Consider the following 18060-nt stretch of genomic DNA (forward strand, 5'->3'; position numbering starts at 1 on the left):
CACAATACGTTGAAATGAAACAAAGCTTGTTTATTGATATCTCCGATAAGTTACAAATATGTACATATACATGAATCAAAATAAACAAACAAGAAGGAGCCTTCATAAAGGTTGCTCATGAGAAGTCTCAGCAGTCGGCAGAGCCTCAGAAAGAGTAGGCACTAGAGGGTGATCATTTGGAGCCTCAGTATTGGGCAAAACCCCAGAAGGAGGAGGCACCAAAGGTTGATCATTCGAGCTTCATTACGTGGTACAGCCCCAGAAGACGAAGGCAATAAATGCTTTTGGAACAAACCCACAAACCTCTGATGATCAAGCAAAATCTGACCATCAGATTCCTACAGCTGGTCAAGCTTCCTCTTCATGTTTGTAGCATAGTCATGTGTGAGCCTGTGCAACTGTTTATTCTCATGCTTGAGCCCTCTAATCTCCTGTTTGAGACTTATCACTTCTGCCGCCAATGATTCAACTTGGTGAGTTCGAGCAAATAGGCGTTGGGCCATATTAGACACAAAACCTGCACACTAAACACTGAGAGCCAAAGAATCCTTAACAACCAACTCATCAGACCGTTTTGAAAGTAGTCTGTTATCTTTAGGAGTGAGAAGGTTCCTGGCCACCACCACAGCGGTCATATCATTCTTCATCACATAGTCCCTAACGGTAAGAGGACCAGTAGGGGATAAGAAGGATAGGTGCCATACGTTGTCTTGAGAAGGCATGGCTGCCTCTTCACCAAAGTTCAAGTCAAAACGACGGTCGGATGGGCCATACATTCTCAGAAATGATGAAGGAGAAATGAGGTGCAATAAATCTCTGAAGTAAAGGGAAAATTCCTACAAGCAATAACTCTTTGAATGTACTTCTTGCACACAATTGGTGCCCTTATAAAAGAAAGGGCAACATGGTCGTTGGTTTAAAAATCGAAGAGACACCATTCTCCGGATTCCGAAGAAGCACCACTTTCCACACGCAACATCACCTTCTCGGGTACCACAGATAACTTTGCCAAAGATCTCTGACAAAGTTTAGACACATAAATTTTGAAGGTCCATCTACCCTACTATTACCCACAAGGGTAAAGGAACAACACCACTGCTTGATAACTAGAAAGTTCCAATGTGTGTCAACCTCCGTGCTCCGTGGCAAGGCAGACTGGCAAAAATGCCCAACCTTTACTCACATTCGAGAAAACACTCCTAACAAGATTGCTTGCTCAAAAATCGAAGAGGCACCGCTATCCGAATCTCGAGAGCCAGACTCCCAACAATATTACTTTCTCAAAAATCGAAGAGACACTGCTCTCCGAATCTCAAGAGTCAGACTCCCAACAAGATTGCTTTCTCAAAAATCGAAAAGGCACCGCTCTCTGAATCTCGAGAGCCAAACTCCCAACAGGATTACGTGCTCAAAAATCGAAGAGGCACCGCCCTCCGAATCTCAAGAGCCAGACTCTCAACAGGATTACTTTTTCAAAAATCGAAGAGACACTGCTCTCCGAATCTTGAGAGCCAGACTCCCAATAAGATTGCTTTCTAAAAAATCAAAGAGGTACAGCTCTCTGAATCTCAAGAGCCAGATATCTAACAGGATTGCTTGTTCGAAAACCGAAGAGGCACCACTCTTCGAACTTCGAGAGCCAAATTTCCTTGGATAAAGCTTATCTGCAATCTTCACACGCAACATCAGCTTTCCAGATACCACATACCACTTTTTCAAAGTGCTCTGACAAAGTTAAAACACGTGAAGCTTGCAGCTCCCACTACATTGCTATGACCAAGAAGGGTAAAGGAATAGCACTAGTACTTGTTGTTAGGGAGACTCCTATATATGTCGACCTCCATCCTCCACAGCCAGGCAAACCTGCAAATAAAAAAATGCTTAACTTTTCTTCACATCCGAGAGGGCACTCTCAGCAGAGTCTCTCGAAATACTCAGCTTCTTTTCCTCCCAATAATACCTTTGCAAACAAGCCACACTAGAGCAAGAATATCTCATATCATCAGGGTTAAAAGCAAGAGTATCCCATATCATGCTTTTTCCTTATCTTTTCATTTGGCCTTGTTCTTACCTGCAAGACAAGGAGAAAGAGAACAATCAGTCATTACTTGGAATCAAGCTTCCAGTCAGGAACTGACTGCCTGATTACTTACCTGGCATTGCTCTCGAGTACTCATCTTCAACATCTTATGCTTCCAGAGAAGATACCACATCTGCTTGAGGAACATATAGGGCAAGTGAGAAGGATACAAGGAAGCATATGGAGACAAGCGTAACAGAACACGTGCCGATACATCCACTACTTTGTCAAAAGCAAAAGTATCCCATATCATCAGGGTTAAACGTACTCTAGATCTGATGGACTTGTTTTGACCCTCAAATTCTTGAGTCGGCCTTATACTCTGGAGGAAACCAGAAAACCCTCCAGCCCAGTTCAAGAATAAGCTTGTGGAAAGTTACTTCTTCAAAAGCAAAAGTATCTCGTATCATTTCTTCTCCATTTGCTTCTCCTTATCCTTTGTGCTATTTATGACACAAGGAGAATGAGAACAATCAACCAGAAGCCGAAGTCGAACCTCCGATCCAGGTTGCTTGCTTGGAAGTCTGATTGCTTACCTTGTCTGTTACCTCCTTCGGCAAATCTCCTAGCTCGGTGACTTGGGGGACTCCTACTATAGGGTTTGTATCGCACTTAACCAAGCCCGAAACTACAAGTAAGCTTCAAGTGAAATTGATACATTACCTTATGCATCTTCATCGATTAAAGATACCACTCTTGGATGGAGGAAAAGTACTTCCAGAGAAGATGCCACATCTACATATGGGACAGATAAGGCAAGTGAAAATAATACCACACTTCAGTACTTAGAAGTTTCGTGATTAGTCAATAGCTTAGATCTTGCAAGTCCCCAACCGAGGAGTTTCCCTCACTCGGGAACTTAGGGGAGCACTGTGTGTACCATACTTGACCAATCCTGAAACTATTAAGGACTGGTCAACGTTATACCATCAATGACCCAGAAGAGTTTCCCTTCAACTAGGAGGCCAATCATAGCGTGACACGTGTCAACATCAGAAGCCAATCATAGTGTGACATGTGTCAACATCAGAAGCCAATCACAACACGACATGTGTCAATGTCAGAATGAAACTAGAAACTCTCTTCTATAAATAGAGATCAGTCTCTCACAATATTTCCTAATGTCATTTGTACTAAATCATTCACTAGTACTCACTAAAGGAGAGCTTGAACCTATGTACTTGTGTAAACCCTTCACAATTAATGAGAACTTCTTTACTCCGTGGACGTAACCAATCTGGGTGAACTACGTACATCTTATGTTTGCTTCCCTGTCTCTATCCATTTACATACTTATCCACACTAATGACCGGAGCAATCTAGCGAAGGTCACAAATTTAACACTTTCTGTTGTACCAAAGTCCTCACTGATTTTGTGTATCAAGATATTTCTTGGCATCACAGCTCTACATTGGAAATACCATTGCATATGGGTGCCAAACATACGCTGACCCCTCATATAGTATCGAGGCTGCATAGTGAAGGGATTAGTTTACTATCAATGTTTGGTCCGCAACATGCTTAAGTGTGAATAACTACCTAACTTCTATGGGTGATTCTAAATTAGTTACAACGTTTTAAAACATTTAAAATAACTACCCAACGTTTTGAAAATTTAACATCGGTAAGCGACAAAAGTTAGGTGATAACTTCACCAATACTAAGTGATGGTATTAGTAACTTAAGTCATGTTCTAGATAATTACGTAAAGGGACATGTTTGGGTTTTCACTAATACGTCATCCATGGAGCTATGAGTCCGTAAATCAACCTCCTTTAGCCAATTGAACTTAGGGGGTGTTTGTTTGACTTTCTTAGGTGGGACTGGACTAGACTACACTATAGTCTGATGTTTGGTATGGACAAGGATTAGGTTTAATGGGATTAGATCCGACTTGCACGGATTAAACCCCTCGCTAGGAGTTCCTAGCGAAACACCCCAAAAACGCTCGGATTTGTAAGACCTCATGCGCTCCTATGAGAGAGATCCTCGCTCATCCTGCGAGAGAGTGTCGTCGACCACCTCCTCCCTCGCCTTCTCCTCCTCATTGCCTCTCATCGCCCACAATCTCATATATTTCTTCCTATCCCTCCCAACCGTTGAAGAATCCAGAGCCTCCCTCGTCGTCCACCTCAGCAAGCTCCTATTCTTCAGATCCCCGATGTTATATGGTTCTTCCTATTCGAATAGTCGAATCCCTCAATTCCCGAGACTTGGAGCTCACTCGATTTAATCGAAGAGGTGGGTCTTGTGTTTGTTGCACCTGAGCTTGCTCTGATTTTGATTTGCCAATTGATGTCCAGCTTGGAAGCTTAGGTGCAGGAGAATTAGAGCAACATTAAGAATTTGGAATCTGGTTTGAGATCGAGAAGGCAAAGCTAGAGAGGGGAGAAAAAGAGGGAGAGGGATGGAAAAAATTAGGAAAAAAAATAGGGATTTGAAGTAAGGGACTAGAAGCACCTGCGGGGATAGCAGGCAAAGAAAGATTTGAGATTCAGAATGAAGAGAAAAATAAGAGACCAGAAGCATCTGGAAAGAAAAAGAGAGAAAAAAAAAGAAGGTAGAGAGCGTGCAGAGAGAGAATTAAAAAAATGACAAAATATTTTATTCAAAAAATAATTTAGTCTATAACTTAGTCTGACACTGCACCAAACGCTTCACTAAGCTAGTCCAGTCCGAGACAGTCCGGTGCAACAAACGTACCCTTAGGGTTTAACTTGGCAGAAAAGAGTTGCACGTGGAGCTTCATAGCTCCATAGATAACGTGTTGGTGAAAACTCGAAGATACCTTTTAGTATTTTCTCCCATCGTCACTTAACCCTGATGACGTCAATTTTTATTCTGCAATTGTCAAAACGTTATCTAAGTTAACATGAAATGTTTTAAAATGTTGTGAACAATAATAATTTTAATTCGGTTTTTTAGTCAAAATGATCCATGAAATCTTTGAATTTGTCTACCATCAATCATTTTGGTCATTCCTTGAAAAATTAATGTAAATATGGACCAAATAACAAAAATATTCTCAATCAAATAAACAATTGACCAAAACGATATGACAAAAATTGAGGGTATTTTTGACATTTTATCCTTATATAATAAAGATTTTTCAAGGAATAACCAAAAATGATTGATGATGGACAAACTCAGGGACCACTTCTATTGATTTCAAATTTCAGAGATCAAAGAGAGGAGATATTCAAATCTCAGAGATTTTTTTGGCTAAAAAAATCTTTTAAATTCTTAGAAAAACTAATAAAAATGGCTTGAAAACTGAGTTTTAAATATAAGAACAAAATAAATGATAAAATGAATAGTACTATGATTAATTTTTTAATGTAAAAATATGATTTTTCGTTAAAATTAACAATATAGAAGCTTCTCGTTAAAATTCCTTTGTTCTTTATCATTAGATACAAATTCCTTTCCTAAAATATTATATCCGTGGACCTTGACTCAAAAGTTCATAACTTTACCCCTTCCCCTTCCTTTCAAAAGCTGGCTTTTGCTGGGGAATTGATGTATTCGCAGTAGAGCTGCGGGGAGAAAATGCAATGCTCAAACATAATCTCAGTGGCAGCCATTCCCCCCAGAAAGCTCAAAGTTCGGGACTCGTACTCACAGTTATCAATTGGTCAAAGACAAACCCTTACTCCGACTAACTTGTCAGACACTGACTTCAAGCTTCCTCTGCCGTCCCACGTTACCTACATAACCAGCACCTCAAACCCATTCGTCAAACACTGCCACAAGCTCCGCCACAGTTCATCTTATCGCCACAGCCATGGTTCAGCTCTCGTTGTAGGTGCCACACCTATCAGGTTTCATGCCTATCCTTCTCTTTTCCACTTCAATTTATTTGGGTTCTTCGTAATTGTCACTTAACTTGCCCAAATCTCAATTGGGTACCTGCTATATTTCTGTCCTGACCTGTTTGGTTGCTGAGAAAGTGGACACAAAAATAAAGAGGATAAAAATCTAATCTTGAAATCTTTTTCTTTATAGTAGGTTTTGAGAGTATTAAGCTCTGTGCCAAAACGATCAATCCCATAACCTACTGTGCCCCTTTGGTTTGCGTAGTATGATGGGCAACTATCTCCTGATAACCATTTCGTTTTCGGTTTTCAGTATTTGTTCACTTCTTATTGTTTTGAGAACTGAAAGCTAAAAACTAACTGAAATGGTTATCAAACGGGCTCTAAGTTTACAATAAAAGTTTCCGAATCATAATCATAAGAAAGATAACCCTTGAAAGATAAACTTGGTATTTTATGTTGCGAGAAGTGCTAGGATCTTAATTAACTGAAAAAGAAAAACCATAACATAGAAGTTCTAAGTCATTTTGGAATGCTTTGGAAGTGAACAAATTCAGAAAACAATTTTAGAAACCAAGCTCGAGCCTGGCCTGGCCTGGACTGGACTGGACTGGACTGGACTGGACTGGATGTGATAAATCGTCCAGAACATTGTGACGAGGAGAGTATCTTTGGGTTGATCTTCCCTTCTTTGCTCAGAAGTCTTATACCAGCTAAGAACGTACTTGCTTTGACGCTCCTCACAATGATGATGCTTTTTTCTGTTTTATTCATTAATCAATGTTGTACCCTGTAACCTGTTCCACATGTAATGTATATTTGTTGTCATAAGCAACAACTTTCACATCCTTTTTATACTTAATCTTGGCTACTCCTCCGTAACTGTTTAGAGGATTTATTAGGATCTCTCCTTCCATTGTCAATGCTGTTCTGTCAAAGACTCGAAGGAAATTTGTTGTTTATTTCATTAACCTTTCACTGTACGTGTAGCTTGTCATCTGCTGTTATTATTTTCGTTTATTTGATTTGATTTTTGCATAATTGTATCGTTGGATGTATGTTTTTGCATTTTTTGGTCATTTTGTATGGAGCTGAAGAGAAGGTTTAGTTTAAATTTATATAATACCATTCAATTTCTACTATAATTGGTGTCTCATATGCAAAATATGTGGTCGTGTATTCTGAAGTTTTCGTTTTCAGGGAAATATGCAGGTTTCAAAAGTCATCGCAAGAGAAAACTGTTATAATAGATTGTTTGCTTCTACTTGATAAAGCTGAGGTCCCTGAGTGGATTAATGAATTCTCTCTTCGTATCGTGCAAGTGAGCTCTGTCGTGATGAAAAAACTTTCAGGGATGCAATCAAGTGAATCCATTGAAGCAATTGCCCTAATGAGAATTCCTACTAGTTTCTCAGACCTAGATGCTGAACAAAAGGAGGTAAACTGCAAGATGTGGTTCCCATCTCCCCATCGAGTTGTAGTTCTTGATGGCGTCCAGGTGACTCTTCCACTGACTTGACACTAGATCATGTTAATTTTTTAAAAGTATTGTATTCTTGCACCTTCGTGTTTAAAGATGTCACCATGTACCTCTTGGCTGTATGGTCACTGATTAGTCTTCTGTCATGTGATGCAATTGTATCGTCAAAGCCATACTCAGAAAACTATGAATTTTTTAGAGAGTTTTTACTGCTTTGCCCAAAAAATAAATATGGAAACAAATTCAGCCTGGTTTTCATGTCTACTAGAAATTAGATTTCAATGCTTAGTCTTTCGGTGGAAATTTCCTGATTAGTTGGGCGCCTTCTGCAATTTCTTGTATGTTCTTGTTCATAATGGAAAGGCACAACATCACATTTCTATTAGTAATGGATATTCTGATGGTGCGGCCTTTTTCTTGTCTCAAATTCTGCAAATCAATTACATAAGTTTTCCTTATGTCACAAATAAATGACATGCTTTCAATTCTGCAGAAAATAAAGATTAACGATACTATACCTTGACCTACTTTTTACAAGAAACAATGGATTTCATTATAAGTTCGTCTCATCTCTGTAAGTCATCTATTATTAATTGCAAAGATTGTGATAAAATTTGGTTTCCCCTGCTTCTTTATCTTTTCTTTTAGAAAAATGTAAATTTGATGTCTTAGTTTCAAAATGTTGTTTAATCTGCTGGTTGTAATTTCAGGCATTTGATTTCATTAACTTTATGGGCATCTGTATCAATGATCAATAAAAATTAAAAAATTGTTCACTGCAGGATCCGGGTAACCTTGGTACGCTGCTCAGATCAGCTATGGCCTTTGGATGGGTAAGGAATAAGTCGTAAACCTTAGATTTTTATTTATTTTTCTCTCCTATTTCCTCTTCATATTTTACTTGGTACAAGTTTTTATTTATTCTTTATTTTGAAAAGCTATTCTCTTGGTTTTCCCAGTCTTTCATATCCTTTCAAGGTTTTATTAAAACTGTTACCTCCATCACTCATCAAAGAATAGACTGAGCTTGATTGGTGTTCCCAACGTTGTTCTTATTTGTATACAATTAATTCAAATAAGTTTGCCAGTGCCACGTTTAGTACATTGTGGAGGACTGTGGTATGTTGATGGCCTTTAGAGTTTCTCTTCAAATATTCTTAACATGTTTAACTAGATCGATTGGCTAAACAGCTGGACTAAGGATGTATCTTCATACTTCTCAGTGTTCCGTTTTTTATGGTGCTATCTTATAATGCTTCTATTGCATTTTCCTATGTACTTTGATTGTTCCATATTAATTAATGTTTAAAAGATGTATGTTTCTGGGGCCGATGTTTAACAGAATGGTGCTTTTCTACTTCCTGGATGCTGTGATCCATTCAATGAGAAGGCACTTCGAGCCAGCCGAGGAGCCTCATTTCAGCTCCCTATTGTTTCTGGTACATGGAATCATCTTCAATCCTTGAAAAACGAATTCCAACTAAAGCTGCTAGCTGGCCATCCGGGAACTGAAGAAAAATCAAAGCCAGTGTCGCACCTTTCTCAAAAGCTTGCAGATTCATTCGCAAATATGCCAGTGAGCTTGGTTTTGGGCAGTGAAGGACGTGGGCTGTCTGAGAAATCTCATCGGCTCTGTGAGCTTGTAAGCATTCCAATGGCAGGGGAATTTGAGTCGCTCAATGTTTCAGTTGCCGGCGGAATTTTCTTGTATGTGTTACAGCCTAAAAACCATACAACTTTGTGATTCCATAAACTTCATGATGGTCAATATCTGTGCACGTCTCTCTTATTGAAGGTTCTGTATATAGAGCTGCCTGCGGCTTTCAATTTACTTGAACAACACCCATAGGCCAACCCACCAATGGATGATATGTTGAAATAGGCACCATATTGGAGTGTGCGGAAGTGAGAGCGCAGCTCTAGCTAACTTGACTAATCTTATGTCTGCAATTTTAGTAAAGTAACGTCATTTGTCAAGCTTGTAAAAGTTAACCATAAGACCATTTTGCTTTATATATGTTGATAAGTTCGACTGAAGAAAAAAATTATCACAAAAATAACCATAACTATCAATTTTTAAGAGGTGATTTCAAATTGGTTCCAACATCGTTTAATGCTATTGGTATCGTTACTTAATGTTGATTACTTGATCGAGGTCTATTTTCGCTGCTCAGTAGTACAGTTTGGTATTATTTCTTTTTATTTAGAAGTGAGAGAGGTTTTAGGTTCGAATTTTGTAGATAGCGAATTCTATACTAAATTAAGTTGGTCATTGGGTGGCTTAGTCAAACTCCTCTTCTCTTAGTGTAAAAATATACTGATGTACTAAAAAATATATTTTAAATGTTAGAAACTGAAATCGCCAGGCAAATAAGTGGATAGCCGAATCCTATAAGCAAATATACCAAATACTTGAACATACTAAAAAGATCAAACCTCGAATTACTTGTTCCTGCATCTTTAACTGCATTAGAAGAATTTCTAGATTCTCACTTTGTTGCAAGTGATGGACTGTCCTTTTTTTTTTAAATTTTTTTATTAAACAAATGATATTATCTATGCTAAGGAGAAGAGAATTAGGCTAAGTCTTACAATAGACTAGCAATAATATGATTCAAATTCGCTTTTGGTGATAATCGAACCTAAGACCTCTCACTTAGAAATGCAAATAAATACCACTAGACCGTATACTAAGTGACGATAGACTGTCATGTTGAATATACAATTTCTCTTCGTACCGCTAGATTTGGGTTCGAGCCCTCCCCCTCTTAGGCCTTCTACGGTAGATTGTAGATATAGTAATCAAACTCTGTTGAAAATTTTGAGTGTTATGAGAGTAATTATTATTTTTGAGTTCGATACTCATGAATGTGATTCCCATATTATAATAATATGAGGGAGAAAATGAATGAGGATCCTCTTTGTGAGGATCATCTTTGTGAGGATTCTAGGATCCTCCAATCACATTCGTTCATCGTACATCGTACGGTTAGTTTTTGTACTATTTATATTTAATTTTAAATAAAAATATTTACAATGATTTCTGACCGCACGGTATACTATGAACGGATGTGATTGAAAAATCCCCGAGATCCTCACAATGAGGATTAAGAGAGGATCCTCATTCGGAGAAATAAGCCAAATATTTTTTGTGGTCCTTGTGGTAGCAATGCACTTTTATCGTCACCCCCGTGGTGAAAACGTTGTTAAGCATGTTGAAGTTGTGCCCAAAAAGCCAATTGTTGTAATATTGGATATTGTGTAACAACTCCATATTAATTAATTTCATTCATGGGTTTGGCATTATACTATAAAGTGTGAATGAGTCTATAGGACTTAAGATATGAAAACAATGTCCTAAATGAGGTTAAGGCAGGGAGACTATTCCATTGTCACCTAGACCTTAAACTAAGTTCCTAGTTGTTTGGAATGTCGACTAGACGTTGAATACGTGTACTTGTTTGTTGAACAAGTTCACTGAGCATAGACAATCCAAGAAGCTTAAACGTATGGATATTTAGGCGATCTCCAATGGAAAGGGTTAAAGATCCAAAAGTAAAAAAAAAGGTCTGATTTGTCTAAAAACTCATCTTCAACAGATGAATAGGCTATAATTTTATAAAGTCCACCGTGCCATTATTTGGCCAAAGAGGCATCAGCCTGGCCAAATGTAGCCCCCTCTTAGCCTTTTTTTAGAATCTAACTCCGTTAGTTGTTGATTCAGATTCAACGGCTAAATTTAAAAACATCCAAAGATAATTTAAAATAAATTTTTGCAAGATTATAATTTTAAACGCTCTATATTAAGTCCCTTCAATTGGAGGTGGGCTTACGACATTTGTTTATAATCGTGTACTACAAACGAAATTCACGGATTTTGTTCTTTCTCTGTTAAAGTTGAAGGGAATTCATTCATTCCCCATGAGAAAAGCGAAAAAATAAAAATAAAAAGACAGATCAAAGTTTCTCCAATTTTGTATTTTAATCAGAATCAAGACCTGATTTTTGCAGCTCCAAAATTCCAAATCAAAGCAAGCAGCGAAAGAGCTAAGCGTACATACCTTAGCTGTGCTTCGACACTGAGCCCCCAGTGCAAGTTAGCAAGCCCATATGAGTGTGGGCAAGCAAAAGCAATCCAAGTTGCCGTCGTCGTCGTCTCCGATGTTGTGCTCTTTACAAGGATCTCTCTTGACTCTCGCCATCCTCACCTTGCTCTCCTTCATCTATTTCTCCCTCAATTCCCTCCATCCCTCCGCCTCCGCCTCCGCCTCCCCCACCACTTACATCTCCTCCTCCTCCTCCGACGCAGACAATGAGCAGTTCTCCGACATCTACCACTCGCCGGAGGTGTTCCGGTTGAATTTCGCCGAGATGGAAGCCAAATTCAAGGTCTACATCTACCCGGACGGCGATCCGAACACGTTTTACCAGACGCCGAGGAAGCTCACCGGTAAGTACGCCAGCGAGGGCTATTTCTTTCAGAATATCAGAGAAAGTCACTTCCGAACTGACGATCCGGATCAGGCTCACCTCTTCTTCATCCCTATCTCCTCCCACAAGATGCGAGGCAAGGTATTGTTTCACCCTAACCCATTCCGATCCGGATTCACTTTATTTTTGTTTTGGACTGCTTGGTTGCTGAGAAAATTGCGGGGAAAGTAGAGCTGCTAGAGATTGTGATTTTCCTTGTTGCTGTGAATCGGAGAAATCTCATATTTTCGTTGTTTGGCATGTTTTTGGATGAGTTGTAAGTTTTACATTGCTAAAAGGGACATGGTACTACAGCCATTGCAATTGTGGATGCTGCGGATTTGCTTTCAGTTCTAGTTGTGATTTGTGTTTGGCAGGGGAAGTGAAACTCTAGTTTTTTACATTGTAGTGGCCATGCCTTTATTTGTTGTGGATTTCGATTTGTTTCATCTTATTTTTTTTTGGTTTAGGATATCGTTATTGCATTCAAGTGTTTGGTTGTTTTGGGTTATGTACTAAAGACTTACTAGACGTATTTGCAAATGCGAACCTATTCGAAGAGTTGCGTTATGTTTTAGTCTAGGTTTGATGCATCTCAAATGGGTTTGGTAATGTCTGATTGTAGCATACAGGAGATAGATACTGATAAATGGTTACTCACTGAAACGCTACGCGATTGGATATGATTGACCAATCTCCTACTCTGAATTTGATCTTCATATGTTATAATGATCATGCAGGGTGCATCTTATGAAAACATGACCATAATTGTTCGGGACTATGTGGAGAGCTTGATATCCAAGTATCCTTACTGGAACCGAACCTTGGGCGCTGACCACTTCTTTGTCACGTGTCATGATGTTGGGGTGAGGGCAACTGAAGGGCTTCCACTTCTTGTGAAAAACTCAATTCGAGTTGTGTGCTCCCCTAGCTATGATGTTGGTTTCATTCCGCACAAAGATGTTGCCCTTCCTCAAGTACTTCAGCCATTTGCTCTTCCAGCCGGAGGAAACGATGTGGAGAACAGGTAATATAGAAGGATATGTGTTTATTGTATATATATGCTCTGTTATGCACTTATTGACTTGCACAAGCAATATGTTATACTTCTTTTTGGATTAATTTCCATACTCATGGGTGTTACCTATCGTATGATATGTTTCATAAGTTGACACCTGTCCAGACGGGAGGGTAATTATAATTTTATTGCCACTAGATTGAGCCTAATAACACAAGTTAATTAATTAGTAGGAGGCATGCTTTGCAGGACAACCCTCGGTTTTTGGGCCGGTCATCGGAACTCCAAAATTAGAGTTATACTGGCACGCGTATGGGAGAATGACACAGAGCTTTATATATTGAACAACAGAATAAACAGGGCAGAAGGGAATTTGTTATATCAAAGGAAGTTTTATGAAACCAAGTTCTGCATATGCCCTGGTGGCTCGCAGGTTAACAGTGCTCGCCCAACTGACTCAATCCATTATGGATGTATTCCTGGTAAGAATTCAGGTATTATTGTTTCTTGAAAATTGCAGTGAGATTTATGTAATGGTGTTTATCATCTATTCTTGGCTTGAATTGGGAATGTCAATGGTCGAATCATATAACCATGTTATTTAAGAAAAAAGAGTAGAGGCGAATTGAAAGCAAACAGACCTTTATCCATGCTAGGGGATCAGAAAGTTTGCCTTCACGTAAGAAATTTTAATCTCTTTGCGGTGTTTATCTTACATTGCCGGTCCCAAGCCCGGATAAAGGAGGAGGGGGAGGGCGAGGGCGTCAAGTAGTCGACAACTGGCACTCTTAGGTTACGTCGAATCCTTATGAAAATGAATCCAGAACGAAATCGCCCTAAAGCTAGGGCGCTGTGTGGCCCGACACAGTGATAAATGAGCAAGGGTCACTGTATCTCCATCGGCTCCCGAATGCAGTGTTAAATGAGGAAAGGGGTCATAGAAACTTCTTTTTGAACGACTCCACTCAAAGTTGTTTGGAAGCATATGCTCTTATCAACTTTACATAGGACAAACAAAAGAAGTATTTTGATCCGATTAGATGGGGGAGGGTGAAGAAGCTAGGACAGAAGGGTAGAGTTCAAGAGAGTAGAATGCGTTTAGGAACGTGGAATATCGGAACCTTAACGGGAAAATCTATGGAAGTAGTGGAAGTTATGGTGAGGAGAAGGATAAGTATTATGTGCCTACAAGAAACTAAGTGGGTTGATCTTAAGGAAAAGGACTAGAAAACTTAGGTTTTAAACTTTGGTATTCGGGCACAAATAGAACGAGAAACGGTGTTGGCATCATCGTGGACAAGACCTTGACACAAGATGTTGTAGATGTCAAAAGGGTAGAAGATAGAATTATGCAAGATTGTAATAGGACAAGAACTCATCAATGTGATTAGTGCGTACGCACCTCAAGTAGTGTTAGATATGAGTTTGAAGGAGAAATTTTGGGAAGATCTTGGAGACTTGGTGCAAGGAATTGCTCAGACGGAGAAGGTATTTATAGGCGGAGATTTAAATGGACACGTGGACAAGGAGACATGCAACTATGGAGGTTTTCATGGTGGCCATGGTTTTGGGGAGAGAAACGAGGATGGGGAAGCCATCTTGGATTTTGCAATGGCATATGATCTCTTCTTAGCCAACACCTTTTTTAAGAAGAGAGAAGAGCATGTGATCACCAACAAGAGTGGGTCGGCAAAAACACATAGATTTTCTTCTAATGAGGAAAGAGGATCGTATAGCTTGTAAGGATTGCAAAGTTATATCGGGAGAGATATTCCTTGGTGTTAACGGGACATATTCAAGATGATATTCCTTGGTGTATGCTTTTCGCATACGATATAGTGTTAATAGATGAAACTCAGGAAGGGGTAAATGTGAAGCTTAACCTTTGGAGAGAAGTGTTGAAATCTAAAGCTCTTCGCCTAAGCCGATCAAAGACAGAATATATGGAGTGTAAGTTCAGTGCAAATGGAGGCCAAAATGAGTTGGGGGTGAGGATTGGAGATCAGGAAGTACCAAAGAGCGACCGCTTTCGTTACCTATAATCTATCTTGCAAAAGAACGGAGAATTAGATGGAGACCTCAACCATAGAATACAAGCTGGATGGATGAAGTGGAAGAGTGCGTCCGACGTGTTGTGTGACCGTCGTATGCTACTGAAGCTCAACGAAAAATTTTATAGGATGACAATAAGGCCGGCGATGGTGTATGGCACAGAATGTTGGGCGGTGAAGCATCAACACGTACATAAAATGGGTGTAGCGGAGATGAGGATGCTTCGTTGGATGTGTGGGTACACAAGAAAGGATAAGATTAGGAATGAGGATATCTGAGGTAAAGTAGGAGTAGCTGAAATTGACAGAAAGATGAGAGAAAATCGGTTACGGTGGTTTGGACATGTGTAAAGAAGGCCTACTGACGTTCTGGTAAGAAGATGTGATTACAGGACAGAGGTCTAGGACTGAAGGGGTAGAGGAAGACCTAGGAAAACTTTGGAAGAGACTCTAAGAATAGAGTTAGAGAACTTGGATCTAACGGAGGACATGACACAGAACCGAGCTCAATGACGTTCTAGGATTCATATAGCCGACCCCATTTAGTGGGAAAGGGCTTTGTTGTTGTTGTTGTTGCGGTGTTTCTTCTTGAAAATATTTTTAATTTTGAACAGAGATTTCAAGCTAATCAGTCTCTCTCTACAATTTCTCTTTCTTTTTTGTGCTTATAACTTTCGAATTGTTTTCATTTTTATTCAATGGATGCATCCTCAAGTCTGTTCACTGTGCCGCTTGACTGATGTAGTTTGCTTATCGAATGGGTGTGTGCCGCGAGTCTATATTTTCTTTAATTTCACTCATCAGACATTGTTCATCGAGCATGATGACAAGTAAATGTGGTTCTGGAATGCAGCTACACTTTTTTTTTTTCTTTCTTAGGGATGTACATATGGACAGAAACTTGAGGCGATGGTGATTAGCTTTTTAAAATATTAAATTGTAATTCCCTATCTTAATTTATCCTTTTTCTTTTAGCTTGAATGTAATGTATACGATTAAAAGTCCTTTTAATCGTTTGTCCACTGTTTGGTTTGATTTCTTGCAGTGATATTATCAAATTACTATGACCTGCCATTCAATGACATTCTCGATTGGCGAAAATTTGCTGTTATACTTAGGGAGAAGGATGTTTATCAACTTAAACAAATTCTTAAGGACATACCCTATTCAGAGTTTCTTACGCTTCACAAAAACTTGGTTAAGGTAAATGCTTTCATTTAGAACTAGAAAATGTCATTGTATGTTGATCTTACACACTCTTCAATATTATGTGATAAATATATTTCCTTTGATGTCGTGCGTGTGTGTTAAGAACACTTGTTTCCAATTGTAGGTAACTAAAAAATTCTTTTCGTTTCATGATTTTTCTTTCAGGTCCAGCAGCACTTCCAGTGGAATTCACCGCCTGTCAAATATGATGCATTTCACATGGTCATGTACGATCTTTGGTTGCGCCACCATGTGATCAAATACTGATTTTTCCAGTTAGCTTTTTGTACACTTTCTGGCCAGCAAATCAAAGGGTTGTAAATCATCAGATACAGTAGTCTCGTTCTTCCTCCGTGATCTTGAGGGAGGAAGGAATTAGAGGTACAGGTAATCGAAAGATCTTACTATTTGTTCGTTCTTTATATGGGGAGTATTCCCACTTTTGTACCCACCTCGTTTCATTCTGTAATTCTTTTAGTTAAAAGAGAGACAAGAGGAGCATTATTCTTTGCTGTTATTTGATTCATGAATTGCAGCTTGAGTGTCGCAATTGGGGTCCGACAAGTTGCATTTCTTGTTACATTTTTCATGACTTGACCAAACCTGCGTGTGAATCATAACGACAGAGGCATCATCTTTGCCATGATAGTGTTACTGAACAAGAAATTTCACTTTTACAAGTGGAAAGATAGCCTGCAAGGTGAATTAAAACACGTTATTGAGATCTTAGTTTTCTTTGTTTCCATTTATTTATTCATGGTGAACGAAAGAAGTATGTCATTTGCTACCCTTTTTCCGGGCCATTTTTATGCATGACAACTGAACCGCGCGGTGCCATTGGGTGATTAGGTAATGTACCATTCAAGTTCATGTCAAGTATTAGTGAACCTTAATCCGATCAATTTATTTTTTTTATTTTTTTTTGAACAAATGATGTTATCTATACTGAGAGAGAGGAGGAGCTTCACAACAGATCAGCAATAATTTGGTTCAATTAAGTGGCTAATCCGATCAATCAAGTTAACCATGTGGATAACTTCACAATGACCCAACCAATATATCATCTGTGTCTCATGTTTGAGTTGTTTCATATTTCTGGAGCCAAAAACTCAACATTCGAACCCTCTAATTTCTGTACATTCCTCATACAACTCCGGAATGAAAAAAGGTCCAAGATTCGAGTTCGCAGCTCGTCTACAATGGTGTTCATTGTGTCTCTCTGTCTCAAGCCCTCTCGCAACGTTTGCTCTAACTGCAATCCGACCTTAACTGAGTTTGTGATACGAAATGAAAAATAATTTTCCCACTTCGATTTTCTTCTCTTCCGCATTCCTTACTTTTCCCATAAGACTTTCATTGAATAATTAAAGGAGAATCAACGAACAGAAACAAGAAGATAGCTGTAGAAGGAACTTCCGACTATATGAAGAAAAACGGAAGAAAAAGATATGCTAGCAATAAATTGGGTGTTAAACAGAATGCACTTTTTATCCAATTTGAGGTAATGAGTTTCATATGTATCTCATTGTCCTATTGGGCCTTTCTCAAATTTTAAAAGCCCAGTCTCGTACATTAGACCGTTGAATTCTGATTTTATTTATTTCCTTCTTTTCGAGCAATATTATAATCTAATTTAACCTAGGCAAGAAATATTCGAACTTAAGTAAAATTGGAAGCATATTGCTTTAGTTAACTTGACTAAATTGATGAATACTAATTGATCAACACATGAAATGTTAGAGGGAATAATAGACACAAAGTTAATGATTAATGATTAATGATTAAATGTCACTCAGTATTATGATCCAGCAATATTCTTCTTCACTAAAAATCTTAGGTTCGAAGCTCTTAGATGACGAATTCGATACCAATTTATTTTCCTCATTCTTTAGTGTAAACATTAACGTCTGCACTTAGACGTCAAAGAGTCAACATGG

The 18060-nt window shown here is 38.8% G+C and overlaps 2 protein-coding genes across 4 annotated transcripts; both read left to right on the top strand.

The window, feature by feature from the left end:
• The first annotated feature begins 5515 nt into the window (after positions 1 to 5515).
• LOC126628737 (uncharacterized) lies at positions 5516 to 9169 on the top strand. The gene is made up of 4 exons (XM_050298564.1): positions 5516 to 5901; positions 7096 to 7393; positions 8158 to 8208; positions 8718 to 9169. Exons 1-4 carry the CDS (start codon positions 5630 to 5632, stop codon positions 9117 to 9119), a joined length of 1023 nt encoding a protein of 340 aa, XP_050154521.1. The 5' UTR covers positions 5516 to 5629; the 3' UTR covers positions 9120 to 9169.
• Positions 9170 to 11220: 2051 nt separating this feature from the next.
• LOC126628580 (probable glycosyltransferase At5g03795) lies at positions 11221 to 16852 on the top strand. 3 transcript variants are annotated; one of them, XR_007625512.1, is made up of 6 exons: positions 11225 to 11947; positions 12586 to 12872; positions 13113 to 13345; positions 15960 to 16117; positions 16289 to 16510; positions 16660 to 16852. XR_007625512.1 is itself a non-coding variant. In XM_050298458.1 (5 exons), the coding sequence occupies exons 1-4, from the start codon at positions 11486 to 11488 to the stop codon at positions 15817 to 15819; spliced, it is 1008 nt and encodes a 335-aa protein (XP_050154415.1). In that variant the 5' UTR covers positions 11221 to 11485; the 3' UTR covers positions 15820 to 15853; positions 15960 to 16108. The 3 variants fall into 3 exon arrangements, 2 of the variants coding, with proteins under 2 accessions (XP_050154415.1, XP_050154310.1); XM_050298458.1 differs by lacking the exons at positions 16289 to 16510; positions 16660 to 16852 and adding an exon at positions 15794 to 15853 and having other exon boundaries at positions 11221 to 11947; positions 15960 to 16108; XM_050298353.1 differs by lacking the exon at positions 16660 to 16852 and having other exon boundaries at positions 16289 to 16640.
• Positions 16853 to 18060: the final 1208 nt, after the last annotated feature.

This window comes from Malus sylvestris, chromosome 1 (genome assembly GCF_916048215.2).
Source record: "Malus sylvestris chromosome 1, drMalSylv7.2, whole genome shotgun sequence".
Lineage (NCBI taxonomy): Eukaryota > Viridiplantae > Streptophyta > Magnoliopsida > Rosales > Rosaceae > Malus > Malus sylvestris.